Source organism: Arctopsyche grandis, chromosome 2 (assembly GCF_051622035.1).
Source record: "Arctopsyche grandis isolate Sample6627 chromosome 2, ASM5162203v2, whole genome shotgun sequence".
NCBI classification, from domain to species: domain Eukaryota; kingdom Metazoa; phylum Arthropoda; class Insecta; order Trichoptera; family Hydropsychidae; genus Arctopsyche; species Arctopsyche grandis.
The window spans coordinates 17,539,710-17,556,732 of NC_135356.1; the positions used below are offsets into that span (position 1 = coordinate 17,539,710).

Sequence of the window (17,023 nt, forward strand, 5' to 3'; positions counted from 1 at the left end):
AGGGTAGATGAGTAGGTAACACTTGGTATGTCCTCGTAAGATAATGGAAAATATCATTGTACACAAAATTAGTCACATTGGTGAACTTCTATTGATATAAAAAGAGTTAAAATAATGATTGAATGTCTTACATAATTTCGGTTCTGGCGACCGGAAAATGGAGCTTTTCTATGAATTGGTAATGATTGAATCTCGTGTGTTTCTAGTCTAGCCCTGAAGTGTGCTAAACAGCTAATAGACCACTCAATACAACTCATCGCCACAATCATCATAGTCTTCGTGGGTCCCCCTATACGACTTGTCGTCTCCGGTCGCCTCTCTCAAAACAAATACAAATCATGTTTTCATACCAGAAATCGACATTCAACTATTCAAGATCAACACCGAGGTTTGTTTAATTTCATCTGTACTCTAAGAATTTGATGGTTTAATTAAAATTTCTATAATTTATTTAAATAAATTGCAACTGCAGCTTAAGGAGTCAGCTTTTCTACGGAAGTTTGGGTAAGGATGTGTTTGAATTGGCACGAAGTCAACAATTATATTTAAAATGCATTAAGTATACTGTAGACTTGAATCTTGAGTAGAAACTGAATTGTTTTCTACTTTTTAAGTCTTATCTGAAAATTTTCAATTAAATATAATAATATTGTACCTCATAAAAATTCAAACTATTAACGCAAGTCTATATATAATTTTGTTTCATTTGATCAAGTATGTACATATGTATATTATATAATATGTGCAATGTAAACAATGATAAGGGTGCAGATACAGGCTGGTACGCGGCACGTTTTTTTACCTTATCTATGTATGTATGTATGTGCATACATAGTATGTACGTAATAACAATAGATGAGTTTTATCATCATGAGAAAATTCGACTTGGAGATTTTGACGGATTCGAGCTCGGAATCAATCATTGATCACGAAAATGTGTACGTCTATTTATTTGGCGATTTTTTGAACACTGTTATCATTTACTGAATTGCTTATCGATATTGAAGTGGTACCTCCCCTTATATGTACATATGTATGTACAAAGGTGTCTCATTTTTTTATGTTTATGGTTTCAATTATCTTCCAAATTCCTCAAAAGATCGGATTGAAACTTTTTCACATTTAATAAATTATTATAAATAAGTTAATGTTTTTTTTGAATATTTTTATCTCAACCGGAAGAATTATTTGTACTCTAGAGAATCGAGGTTTTTTGAGTGTTTATCCAAAAGCCTTCAATGTATTAAGCTGATATTTTATATCTAAAAGTTTTATTTTAATACAAAGTAATATATAAAATTTAATGAAGTTCCGTCTACTAGAAGTAGCAGCTTACTCTTGTTCGATTTTTCTTCTACAATTTTTTTAGACCCTTTAGATGTGTGTGCTCGTCACGAAAAAACTCCAGTATAATACATGTATCAATTTCATGTAAATAAAAAAAATCAAAAAGTTTTATAGGCCGGAAGTGAGATTTTTCCCTCTTAGAAAAGTCAAAAATGTTGTATGCACACGATTTTTTCCACACTACTGACCGAATCAAATTGAAAATTTCTATTTGTTTTCTTTACTAACTTATGTTGATAAGGTTTTGGATAGAATTCGTAAAGCGGAAGTAGTAATTTTTTTTAATACAGTATTTGATTATTTTATTTTGACCTTTTAAATTATTTTCTTCTTGATATTTGATGCTTATAAAATACTAGTTGTATTACCCGGCTTCACTCGGTATTTGTAATATAAACAGCTTAAACATAACTAATTTAATAGTACATTTTATTAAAAAAAAAATATATATATACATATATATATATATATATATATATATATATATATATATATATATATATATATATATATATATATATATATATATATATATATATTTATTGTTAACGCTGTTTAATTTGTTTTATGGTGACGATAGTATTTGTACGTACACATGTCTCTATCCATGATGTCTGTTTATATGTTCATTATATATATATATATATATATATATATATATATATATATATATATATATATATATATATATATATATATATATATATATATATATATATATATATACATACACACACATACACACACACGCACACACACACACACACACACACACACACAGTCTATTTAACATTACTATTTAGATTATTTCTGTTTAGTTCAGCGATTTTCAAACTGGGAGGCGCGGATTAGTACAAATGAGGCGCGAAATGTTAGTTTATAACATAAAACAATAAAAAAATATATATATACTTTTAAGAAAACTTTCAAAATATAACATTAAAATCTGAAACGTACGTAATTTTTGACGGTAATACAAGTAAAGACAGTAGGAATGTATGCGACACGACCCCTGCGGGGCCCCATGGGGACTTCGAATCCTTTGAAAAAAAAATCGAATCGGCGCGTATGAATCGAAAAAAAAAATCGAATCATTTGTTCGATGACGTCACGGATCTACGAACGAACGAACAACCAAGGATACATACATACATATATACAAATTCTCTTTCCAAATTATATATCAGATTTAATGGTGATGTAATAAAAAAAATTTGAACTAAATCTGAAAACCGGAAGTATATATATAACTTTTGTCTTGTGTGAGTTTCCCTACATTGGCGCTGAAACTTGTATTATAAATGTTATCATATGTGTGAATGTGTGTCATTTTATAATATAACATTTTTTATATAATATATTTTGTATATTTCTTATATTCCTCAAATACATACATACCATATATGTCAGGCCAAAACGCACCTCCTGGAGTGTTTTTAGTGATATATTTTCCTAGGATTAATATTTTGGTAGTGGTCGATAACGGCGATTCCCATTTTTGAAGAAAAGTAGCAGAAGCTTGACGAAATAATAAGATTCTGTGTGTCTGTAACTTAACACTATGTTTCTCAAATTGACTGTTCTTATCTAAATATCGTAGGATTCAAATAATTCCAACATGAATTGTAATTGATTCCGTCGAACTAAATAATGTCTACGCTTATAATTAAAATTTTATTTTCCAATCACAATAATTGTTACAATTAATTTTATCGATTTGTACAGCAAAATACTCTCGATTGAATTTCATCATCGTTTGTTTCGTTGAATATCTTAAATTATACATTAAAATAAATTCTATATTCTTCGTCATTATCTAATCAAACCCACTTGAAACGCAGTCGATATAAAACTTCAACACGTTGACGACACGTTGTTTAATACAATACATACAGACATATGTATGTATGTATGTATGTATGTATGTGTACATACAAGTATGTAAGATACATATATAGGTATGTACATACATATATGTATAAATAAATATAACGATTCGTCATTTGATATGTGGAAGCGTATACATAAGTGTAGGTCACAAATGTTCAATTCATTTTTTTGTATAGTTTGAATTTAAATGTCTCTCTAATTGTTTGCATATTTATATAGTCTAATTTTTTGTTTAGTTTGCAGCTTTCGATAGTGTACATATTTAATGTATTTCTTTTCTTCAATATCAAAATTGAAGAATTTTGATTATTCATAAAACATTTCAAATTTAGAAATTCAGACGTAAATTTATAAGCAAAATTTTAAAAATAAAAAGTCAATATTGTTAATCTTTAGTACGAATTTATAATGGTAAATTGATACTCAAAATTGCGACACGGGATGCGTATGTGGACTCCAGTGCAGTGGTGAGAGAATTTTATTATTTCGACAAGTTTCTCTTAATTTCTTCAAATATGGGAATCACCCTTATCGATCACTGTCAAATCTATCTCAATAAAAGGATAAAATATCACTAAAAAACAACTCCATATGGTGAGGCTTTTGAAGGGACGTGGCGGTACAGATTTGGCGTACCGGGGTATGTACATACATATTATTATTATTATAATTATTCGGGGTATGTACATACATACATATTATTATTGGGTAGCGATTATTTAGACATATATTTTTTTAGTTCTCTTATGCATAATTTATATCTTTTTAATCAAAAATATCACTAGCGTGTCGTTTAATTTTCAATGAATTTTAAAAGTATTATCTAAGTATGTATTATATGTATAATATATGTACAACGGCAGTTTATCATACATAGAAAATAAGCGCGCGCTTGGGGCCCCCAAAATGGGCCTACTAAAATTTACAATTTATAAATTATTATCATTGTAATATTTATAAATATTACCTATTTTATTCCAAAAACTGGAAGGAACGCGGCACATGGTTTTTTTTAGATACTTTTAAACATGCGAAAAAAATGTGGCATGCCTTGCACATATTCATGGCACGCACAGCATACACCGTCCCAAAATCATCCCCTGGAGTATTTTCGGTAAAATTTTATCCTTATATTTATCCTTGCTTGACAGTGATCGATAACGGTGTATCTCATATTTGAAGAAATGTAGGAGAATCTCAAGCCAAGCACACGACGTGCCGTTCTTCCCTGTTTGATTTCGCCCTTAGTGTTTCAAGTAAATAAATAAAAAAATATGGTTTTGTGAAATCCTAATGAAAAACCATATACTGAAAGGCATGGTTAAAAACGATGATAGCATTTTTTTAATGAAGTGGGGCCTCAAATTTCAAGTGGGCCTGGGGCTCCCATTTACTTGATCCGCCACTGCATATTTAGATATGTATGTATGTAACATGATATAATTTCAGCTAAAATTAGTTATATCAAAAGGCTCTCAAGACCTTTATTCAAGATTGATTATTAAAATCAAGCATGTGAACCAACAGGAAATCAGGTCAATTTTCTTTTCAAAAATATCTTGTGTGGTCCTTTTAATCGTTTGAAATTTGTATAAGACGGTTACGTACCTCTTAAAATATTTCGTGTAGTATGCGAATAGCTAGTAGGAGTAAGTGTACCACAATTTGAGAAATATAAATCAGCTAATAGTAAACATATGGAACGGAGACAATTGAAAATATATAATTTTAATCATTTAACGCGGCGATGGCGATCATGCAGTGCCCTAAAATTAATGTAATTAATAAAGTAATGCAATCCCAGAATGATTTTTCAGAAACGAGAATACGGTGCTGGAAATTTTAAATCCCAGGATCCAAAGTCTAATTGTATAAAACAAAATACATAAGATATTAAAGTTCAAAAACAAATTTTCATTTTTATTTTCAAAAATACATATAAAAAAAATTTGGGTGTGACCAACCCATGACTTTTTTTTCAAAAAAATTAAAAGTTTAAGCGCTAATGTAGGAAAACTCACACAAGACAAAATATCTACTTCCGATTGTTGGATTTTATTCAAACATTTTTATTACTATACACACTATTATCATAAGATATCAAGAAGATAGAGATAATTTAAAAGACGAAATAAAATATTGTTTTAAAAAAAATTACTACGTCCGGTTTACAAATTTTATCCAAAATCTTATCAATTCTAAGTTAGTACATAAAGAATACAAATATAAATTTTCAGCTTGATACGTTCAGTGGTGTGGAAATCGTGTGGTCACAATATTTTAGATTTTTTTTTTAAGAGGAAAATATCCCATTTCCGGCTTACCAAACTTGTTATTTTTTCTATATTTACATATCATTGATAAAATAATTATACTTGAATGGTCGGAAATATGGTAGAAGAAAAATCAAACAAGAGTAAACTGCCACTTCCAGTTGACAGATCTTCACTGAATTTATACATTAATTGATATTAAACTAAAACTTAAGATATAAAATTTTAGTTCAATACGCCGAAAGGTTTCCGAGGAAAACTTAAAAAACCTCTTTAGATTCTTTAGAGTAAAAGTACTGCTAATTCCGGTTGAGGTAAAAATATTTACTCATTTAATTTATTACACTTATTACATGTTAAAAAATATGATCCGTTGGGCGGCTTATGAGATAATTGAAGCCAAAAACTCAAAAAAAAAAGGAGAAACTTATAAGAAGAGGTACCACTTCCGGTCAACTTAATTAGAAAAAAAATTACGTCATATCGATTAACATTTAAGTAACTGATACCAAGTTTCAACGTGATGGAATTAACGGTGTTTGAATTATCTCAAAAATACACAGCCACACATATTAAAACACACAAATTTTTTTCTAGTGATCAGTGATCGATTCAGTCAAAATCAAAATTTTCGCACGTTCGCAAAAACTTCATCTATTATTACTTTGTATGTACATATGTAGATGAAAGTAAAAATGGCTATGTAGGCCGCTTGTTGATCTGGGATCCAGGGATTGGATGCTCTATACATATTTATGTATGTACAATGTATATACATAAATGTATAACAAAGTAATAATAGATGAATACATACATAGTAATAATAGATGAAGTTTTTGCGAACGTGCGAAAATTTTGATTTTGACTGAATCGAACTCAGAATCGATCACCGATCACTAGAAAAAAATTTGTGTGTTTTAATATGTGTGGCTGTGTATTTTTGAAACTTGGTATCAGTTACTGAATTGTATGTACAATGTACATATTATTTGCAAACGCGAAAACAAACGTCATATACCTTGCCTCAAAACACAAGGTGTTCGAAACTTATCAGTGCTTGTATCAATACGTAGTTGTCATTATCGTCGTTATACTGTGATTATGTGCACTTATCTTATTTATACACTCATATATATATATATATATCAATTCCAGGAGATTTTGCGCCAATCGGCCGAATCTTTCTGGCCGATTCGCAGTAAATTGGGGACATTCACGACAATGGCCAGCGTTTCCAGGAGACTTTTCCGGCAAAAGCACAGAGATCTCATACTAGTGGTCAGGTGTTTTTTCTTCGTTGGAGTTCCCCTCACTTATTTGGTCATCGCTGGAAACACAAATATCCCCGAAGTGGAACATAAAGGTATTTTAATATAACGTATTGTTGGGTCTACTACTAAAATATAGTTTAATCGTATATGCAAAACCAATTTTGAAATTACTCGAGTTAATTGCTGGGAAATAATGTATCTAGTCATTGAGTGATAATCCGCAAATTAAGCCCGTAATAATAAGTCTATATTATAATACTAGTGGTTTAACCGGCTTCGCTATTACTTCGCTTCGCTGGTATTTGTAATATAAACCGCTTAAATATGACTAATCTAATAGTAAGCATTTTATTAAATTTTTTTGAATAGTTTTATTATACATATACATATATATATATATATATATATATATATATATATATATATATATATATATATATATATATATATATATATATATATATAAATATATATATATATATATATATATAAATATATATATACATACACACATACACACACGCACACACACACACACACACAGACTATTTCGAAATTATATATTAGATACTTGATATGGAACTGTTCATTGAGACGATCTACATACATATGTATGTATGTACATTGTTTTAGATATACATACAATTAAATAATCGCATGTGAATATGAATGGTTTACAATCGATTTCTTTGTTTTTAGATTAGTTATAGGAACATTACTATTTAGATTATTTCTGTTTAGTTCAGCGATTTTCAAACTGGGAGGCGCGGATTAGTACAAATGAGGCGCGAAATTTTAGTTTATAACATAAGACAATAAAAAAAAATATATATACTTTTAAGAAAACTTTCAAAATATAACATTAAAATCTGAAACGTACGTAATTTTTGACGGTAATACAAGTGAAGACAGTAGGAATGTATGCGACATGGAACAAGGAAGTAGAAATATGACAAGAAAACATGATTCATCCTATGTATCAATGGGATTCACAAGTACTATTATACATATCATTATCATCATATACAGCCATTCACCATCCACTGCTGGATGAAAGCCTGTCTAACACGCTTCCACTCGTCTCTGTTTTGCGCAACTCTCATCCATCTCATCCCACAAATTTTCCTAATTTCGTCTACCTATCTTCCCTGCGGTCTTCCCTTTACCCTTTTGCATTCTCTCTGGTACCATTCCAGCACTTCAATTGTCCACCTTCCGTCCATTCCTCTAGCCACATAACCCGCCCATTGCCATTTCATTCCCTTATAAATATATGGCTTAGAAATATCGATGCGTTTGTTATATAAGAAAGTTTTGGCTGCAGATAGTATGAGATCAAGTAAATTAAAACGGTAACTTGAAATTATGCATTCTGTATATGTTGGTAAATCCATAGATTTTTTACAAAGAAAATGAAATCAGTTTAATAAACAGAAGCAAACGTTCAAGAACATGTTCCATCAAATGCATTGCTAGTATCGTACATATTTTTTCATAAAATCACAAAATGTAAAAAAAAACCACAAACAATAGTAGACACTAGTTTTTCAAGTAGCTATTTATATAGTTAATAAGGTTCGGCGAATCATATTATGCGAAATACCGCTTGGAAGGTGAATTTGATTGTTTTGTCAATTATATTTGTATTTTTTGTACTAATATCAATATTTATTAGCACTTTAGTTGATAATATTAATTAGGATCACGTTAACTAGTTTTAATCATTTGAATGTGAATAATAAAATGTCAAAATTATTATTGAATAAAAATATAAAAAAAAAAATCCATTCATTTTGTATCTTGCCTAACGAAGTATTTAGAGTTGTGAAAATATTTTAAACGTCACTTAATTCATTTTATTTGATTCTTAATGATATTGACGATATGCATTAATCTCGAAAAAAATAAATTTCCCGATAAAAAATAATAAATGCATATTTTTTTTACCGTCACGACTCAATTTTTGATAGTTTCTTCAATTTTTGATAGTTTCTGCACTTTTTATTTCTAATTTGACTATGTACATACATATACAATGGATGTAATCGGCATTTGAAATTGCAAAAAATGATGATGCGTAAAAAAAAGATTGTACTGACAACAAAGCCACATGAAGTTACATATTGTAATGTAACTGCATAGTATAAAAATAAAAACCAGTAGTTTAATTGAAAACACTTTTATAATAAAGATAAAAATAAACAGTTTTATTCTCATTTCAACTAAAAACGACTGCCGAATATTGTATGTAACATACATATACATACATATTTATACGAGAAAAACTTACGTTGTATTTTCAACAATCGAAAATTTCAGCATTTTTATAAGAATATACATATGTTTCTTTTTGCAATTTTTTTTTTTATATCTTCAACTATTTATGATTATTTTTACAGAATACTAGAAGCACAGGTTACATATACCTCAGGTGAAATCGCGTGTCATATTTGTGTATAAAAATATCTACATACCTTTTCCTTTTGATGGCGCGCCATCGGATCTTGAGATTGGAGTCGACTTATCTAATCATTACAAGATTTGTAATTTTGTTTTGCCGCAATCTGCACGCGTGTGCTTTTTGACGATCAGATTTGAGGTTTTCAACTGTCGATATGACTTTGAAGACGTCGACGTTTGGTTCAAAGTCTGCGTTGGCATATTTGCTGAATCGGTCGTTCACCTTTTCGTATCTTGTGTCCTCATAAACTATGTATCGGAATAATTGTAAACTAAATATAACTATCTATGGCTAGACAAAAATCTACAAATTAGATAATGATGACACTCTTTCACGGCGACCATGTTGTACAGGAACTCTATAACGTTGTATTTATGTATGTACATACTACAGAGGGCTAGAGATTTATTGAATAGTTTTTGATTTTAGAATATATTTTTAAGCTTAAATTCAATAAGTGGTGAGTAGTGGAAATAGTCGGAAAATCGGATACGATGAAATTTTTTTTTAATTTTTATGTTGACCGGAAATGGTACCACCCCTCATATGTAGGTGTCCTCTTTTTACTAACTTTTTGAATTAAATTATCTCCCAAACTGCTAACAGAATCAGACTGAATTTTTTTTATATGTAATATAAATTATAAATTTTATACCGTTATATTTTTTAAATATTTTTACCTCAACCGAAAGTAGTACTTTTTCTCTATTAGATCGAGGCTTTTTTATGTTTTTCTCGGAAACCTTTCGGCGTATTGAACTGACATTTCATATCTAGAATTATAAATTTAATGCCAAGTCTATATATATAAAATGAATGTCTGTGTGTGTGTCTCGAATAGGCTCCTAAACCACTGAACCGATTACGATGGAACTTTCAGGATTTGTTGTATGCATGTCCGGGAAGATTGGTGTGAAAAAAAACGGGAAAAAACGGGAACGGAAACGGGAAAAACGGGAATGAGTGTCATTGCAATGCAATAATTTCAAATGTGTTCGCTGCCTGCATTTTTCCGACAAATGGGAACGGGAATTGCATGAGTTATTGTGGCATTGCAACGCATGCCGGGTTCAGCTAGTTATATATACAATTTTGTGAACACCCGTTAATCGGAAGTGGCAGTTTATTCCTATTCGATTTTTCTTCCACTATTTTTATCGACCCTTTAAATATGTGTGCTCTTCGCCAAAACATTCAGGTAATTCATTCATAAACATTCATATCAATGTGATGAAAATAAAAAATAATGATTAAATTTAATTAACCAGAAGTGGGATTTTTTCCTCTTAGAAAAGTCAAAAATGTTGTATGCACACGATTTTTTCCACACCCCTGAACATATCAAGCTGAAGATTTATATTTGTATTCTTTAGGTACTAACTTAGAGTTGATAAGGTTTTGGTCAGAACATAATTTTATTAAATAACTAAAACTTTTTTGGATCCAATTCGTAATACTATTCCTAAATTTAGGGGGGGGGGCATGCCCCTCCCAAATGACACTCCTGGATTATTCCCCACAAGAGGATTGACCATACGAGTATTTCTCATACGAATATCTAGCTCCGTACACAGAAAATAAAAAAAAAAAACCAATCGTCAAAAGAAAACAATAAAAATAAAACCACAGGCAATACTCGTGTGGGCAATCTTCTTGTAAGGAATAATTCGTTCACAATCAAAAACAGTTTTCCTGATTTTAAATTTGGGATCATTTTTTTCTATCCAAATAACTATGTTTCTAAATTGTTCATCCATCAGTCTTTTGGCATAGCTATGTAAGTAGATAGAAAAAAGTTCTAACTTATACAATTTTGCTGATGAAACTCATACAACTTGGATACTATACATAAAATACGTAGATAGATATATTCATATTATTTACAAAATCTGGCTCAATCTTAGATTAAAACTTTAATACTTGTTTCTGATATATGTACTTATCGATACAAATAATGATAAACGACGCTACGCCATGTTTTAAATTTCCCCTTGTTCTCGGACCAGTTTGTTTTAAATATAATCGATGTTCAAGTCAATGTGTTATAATATTGACTTGAAATGCTATAAATCTCGAAAGCTTATAAAATTTTCAAAAAAGATTTTATAACACGACATATCATCAAGAGGAACCAGACCTAAGGTGAAATCTATGTACACATACATACATACATATGTATGTATGTACCTTCAGTAGATTTCCATGCATAAAACTTAAATGATGTCAGGATATCAATATTAAAGTCAGATAAAATTGAAAAACTCTGACGATTATTTTTTATTTAAATAAAATAGAAACTTGCACGTGATGTATGCAGAAAATCTCTAAGAGAGTTTTTGGACTTCCACTAATGTACAAATATAAAAATATAATAAAATAAAAGTCCGTCTGACTGTAAACTGAATAATTAAAAAAATAACGATTTGCGTACATATGTATATATGTATATGAAATATGAAGGATTGTAAATAGGTTTTTGAGCTATTTTTCCTATTATGCTGTAGATTAACATTAGAATAATATAATACTATGATTACTAACCAAATTAAATTAAATTGTAAAATAGAAAATGATCAGTAGATCAGTAGCTATTAAAATAGATATAAGATGTATTGTGAACATAATTTCGTAATAATAAAAAACATTTAAAAATCAAAAAAAATATGAAATATGATATGAAACATCAACAACCTTTGATAGAGCTTACGTTGAAGGCTAATTTAATCAGTGCGTTTTCCTCAAATACCATGTTATTGAATTATTCGTGCTACAAATTTCCTAGATAAGATCACTAATCGATCATTCCCTTCCATTATGTATTTCATTTCTATATTTACATATGTATATCCAAAATTATTTAATTTTAACGTTTTTGTTTTTAAATAAATAGCATTTGATTAGGCACTCTATGTAGAACTGTGATAAACTTATCTTTTTATCAAAAACTATACCTACATATGTATATAATATTTTAGATAGATATTGTATACCACAAAGTTTTGAGTTTTCACCATTTTACAAGTATAATATAATATATGTACTATATACATATTAAATATTATAAAAAATTAATAAGAAATGCTAATTTTCTTTTTTTTTTAATTATGTAGTCTAATTTATTTATAATTTATTTTTTTAAGATTCGCATTTACGACATCTATTACAGGAATTGGAAAGTGAAAATAATTGCACACCAGCTGCTATATTGGATTTTCCTCCGGACGGCTTTACTAGAGAGCAGAGACAAAATGTATTTTTTTTTGTATACACTCTAAATTACTATTAATTTCATTATTAATGAAAGAATAATTTCAATTATTGTTATTACTGATTTACAGGGATGGATTGCTCTTCATGTGTTAGTATCATGCTATGCATTCGCTTTGCTGGCTATTGTGTGTGATGACTATTTTGTACCATCCATAGAAAAGATATGTCAAAGTAAGTCGAAATTTGTGCTACAAGTTGTACCATATTGAGTCAAATAATATAATGTAGTCTAATGCTTTTTTTTTTAATTTACAAGAATTACAGATGACCGAAGATGTAGCTGGAGCAACGTTTATGGCTATTGCTAGTTCAAGTCCAGAATTGTTTATAAACACAGTAGGGACATTTGTAACAGAAGGAGATCTTGGTGTTGGAACGATCGTCGGCTCAGCTGTTTTCAATATTCTAGCAGTTCCGGCTTGCTGCGGACTGCTTGCTGGACAAGTATTATACAAATAATAATAACTTATGATATATATAATAATAATAATTAAATACAATTATTGTATTTTTATTACTTTCTTCAATTGCCTGTTATTATTAAAATTCCAGGTGATAGATTTAGATTGGTGGGCTGTTTCTAGAGACTCGTTCATGTATGGAGTGGCCGTCATAGCATTGATATTCACACTGCAAGATGAACGAGTTATGTGGTACGAAGCAGCAATTTTAGTCGTTGCCTATAGTTTATATATTTTAGGTAAGTGTTCGATTGATAAAATAAATACGCTTAACATATTCGACATCCATGTATATTTAACATGTCATTTTAGCTATGTATTTTAATAAACCGATGAGTAATATGATGAGGCGAAATTGCTGCAGTGTTAAAAAGCATAATGTGTATACAGAAATTACTCCTTTATTATTATCAGGTTTGCAGTTTTGTATTACATTTTTTGAATATTTATATAAATTTTTGAGCTATTTTAATTGAATCAACTATATTATATTTACAGAAGAGCAGAATTTCTCTCCTAAAGCTGATTTAATTGAAAATGGAACTAAAAACGACGATAATAATAATAATCAGGATCATGAAAAGGAAAAAAAGATAGAAGAAACAGGTATGATGTTAAAAAAAAATCAAGAATTTGTTTCAAATGAACTTAATTACGCATTGCGAATGTATGTATTTAATATTATGAATAATATTTGTATGTATATATATGCGAATATTGTAATTAAATATGAGTTTTTTTCAAAATGTATGCTTATTTCTTTATCTAATACAATTTAAGCTGATGAGCGATTTATATGTTATTAATTGTGTATATATTCCTGCGTTTAATTATATTTTTGATTTTTAAATGCTTTTTATTATTACGAAATTATGTTCACAATACATCTTATATCTATTTTAATAGCTACTGATCTACTGATCATTTTTTATTTTACAATTTAATTTAATTTTGTTAGTAATCCTAGTATTATATTATTCTAATGTTAATCTACAGCATAATAGGAAAAATAGCTCAAAAACCTATTTACAAACGTTTTATTATATAGTATGTAGTCCCATTTATATTTATAATAATATTTTATATGTATGTATATTTTAGAAGAAGGTAGCATATGGAGTTGGCCTGATGATTCTTCTTGCTTCGGAAAATTATTTTTTGTCTTTACATGGCCGATTAGATTTATTTTGTGGATGACTATTCCAAATTGTCGCAAATATAGTAAACTGTTTTTCATTACATTCTTTATGTGTATTGTATGGATTGGATTCACATCTTATTTTGTTGCGTGGCTGATAACAGTTATTGGTATTTAAATTCGATACAAAATTTTATACCAATTAGTTATAAACACCGTTTGGATTTAAAATTATACTTTTATTTTCTTAAATCGCAGGTGATACTATAAACATACCTGATTCTGTGATGGGTCTCACTTTCTTAGCGGCAGGAACAAGTGTGCCCGAAGCTGTTTCATCTGTGATTGTTACAAATCAGGGTAAGGATTTTTTAAATTCAGTCTATTAGTCTAATTGATAATAATAATAGATTTTTAATAATGAAAAAAAACTTCAGGTCATGGATCAATGGGAATCAGCAGTTCTATTGGATCAAACACTTTCGACATTCTCTTATGTTTAGGTTTACCATGGTTCATTAAAGCTACATTTTATCCAACTGTGCCTGGAGAATTTTGGGTATTTTTTTTTTATATAAAACATTTTTTGTTATAATACTTAGTAATAATCATGAATGCTGCTACGTGCAGTCTTGCACACAATAGACATTGATTATTTTCAATTATTTTTGATAACATAGAATTGATTTTGACTAAAATAGATATGAGATTGTAATTTTTATCTATTCCAGGTGAATATAAATTCTAAAGGATTGACTTACAGTGCTATATCTTTGTTATCCACTCTTCTGGGTCTGTATGGATCTTTCGCTTGTAATAAGTTTCGATTGGATTGGAAAATTGGATTAACTTGTACATTTATGTATATCGCTTTCTTGACTTCGGCTAGCTTGATTGAATTGAATGTGTTTTTCCCCGTTAATTTACCGACGTGTAGTCATTAGTTTGGAATAACTTATTATTTTAAAAACAAATAATGTTTAATTTATGATAAGTTTAAAATTTATAGGATTGTATAGACTTTATAAATCTAATTCTATATCTATTGGATTGATATTAAATTGTTTCAATTTGCTAATAAATGGTATTTTCGTACTCAATCGATACACATACATACATATGTACATCAGTGGCGGACGGTGGGTGTTAATACCGGGTGTGCTGTGTATGCCGTAGGGCATAGGGTATAAAATTAGCAATTAAAAAAAAATACTCGTTTTGCATTACAAAAATGTTTAATTTATTAGTTATTTATACATAAGTTCAATGCGACGTTTCTGAGACATAAACTTTTCAATCACGTCTGCATAGAATGTGTCTTTCTGTTTTAATTCCACCAATAACTTTTTTTCTATTGAAATTAAGCTAAGGCCACATAATCTATCTTGACCTTGCGTACCTCTATAGCAAGTTTTTATTCTTTTCAGCGCCGAAAAAGAACGTTCTGCTGAAGCTGTACTGCTTGGTATCGTTAATATTAATTCTCCCAGCTTAAACACCTCTTTAAAACCAGATTTGAGGTTATTTTTTGTCATGAATTGTATTAATTCATGAACAGGTTTCTCTGAAAATTCAGAGCTGGAATATAGCACAATGAGTTCGTTTTTCAATCGAATATAATCAAACAGTGATCCATAAAAATCTTTTAATTTATTAATTAAAACATTTGGAAAATTTTCTTTATATTCGTCATATTTATCATTACAAAGAAGTTCTACTTCTTTATTCTAATTTGGAAAGTGAAGAATATCTACATTCGACTTGTGCGATTATGCTATCAACTATTTTGAAATATAATTGACGAAATGAAGTTTTATCTTCTACTTCTGAATAATTTTTTAATCTTTGTGGCCTACGATCATGATCATCATTTTTTTCATTTAAATAATTATTCCATAACATTTCAAAATTATTATCCCTTTCGTATTTCAGTTGCTGCAAAACATCATTAATTTTTTTACAACAATATAAAACGTCCGAAGATTTAGATTGAAGAATGTTATACAAAACATCAGTTATTCCAAACAGTTTTGAAAAAATTTGAAGAAGTTTAATTGTTTGAAAATCCTCTAAAAAGCCTAAAAACCCTCGTGCTTTTATAACAGTATCTGTGTCCCATAATTCACAATTTTCTATAACATGTCGAAAAAAATCTGTAAATTGACTTCTGTATTGTTGTACTGTGCTACTTAAACGAGATGTAAAATTCCACCTTGTGGGTGCTACAGAGGGAAGTCTTTTTGTCACAAATTCCTGTAAAGCGAATACTCTTTTGGAAGATTTTGAAAAGTATGTAGACAATCCATTTAAAGTTTGAAAAAATGATTTACTTTCTTTAATATCAGAAAGACCTTGCTGCAATACTAAATTCAATACATGAGCATAACAGTGTGTAAAAAGAGCAAAAGGATAAGCATTGAGGACTTTGGATTGCAAACCATTTACGTGTCCACTCATTACACTTGCTCCATCATAAGTCTGTCCAACCAATTTGTCTTGAATTTTAAATTCTTCAACTATGTTCACCACGTGACGGAATAGACCATTAGATGTTTTATCAGCACTAACGTCTGTAAAACTAATAAACCGTTCATGTACATTGCCTTTACATACAAAACGTAAAACTGTTGAGAGCTGTGATTTTGTCATTATATCTGAAGTTTCATCGAGAATAATAGCAACAAAACTTGCTGACTCTACTTCATTTTTTATATGAACTTTAATAACATGAGCGATTGCTTCGATTATGTCATTTTGTATACTTGGAGAAGTACCACGAAAGGTAGTAGCAGTATTTAAATGAGTATCTAAAACAGAATCATATTCTCGAAGAGCATTTAGATATTCAATGTAATTGCCTTTGTTTACGGAATTACATGACTCGTCGTGACCTCGCAGGGACAGTTCTTGTT

The 17,023-nt window shown here is 29.3% G+C and overlaps 1 protein-coding gene across 1 annotated transcript; it reads left to right on the top strand.

Moving 5' to 3' along the window:
- Positions 1-6,580: 6,580 nt before the first annotated feature.
- Positions 6,581-15,191, top strand: LOC143922160 (sodium/potassium/calcium exchanger 5-like). The gene is made up of 11 exons (XM_077445389.1): positions 6,581-6,873; positions 12,383-12,492; positions 12,581-12,683; positions 12,769-12,956; positions 13,065-13,212; positions 13,286-13,387; positions 13,472-13,579; positions 14,075-14,281; positions 14,370-14,471; positions 14,549-14,670; positions 14,843-15,191. Exons 1-11 carry the CDS (start codon positions 6,612-6,614, stop codon positions 15,053-15,055), a joined length of 1,665 nt encoding a protein of 554 aa, XP_077301515.1. The 5' UTR covers positions 6,581-6,611; the 3' UTR covers positions 15,056-15,191.
- Positions 15,192-17,023: the final 1,832 nt, after the last annotated feature.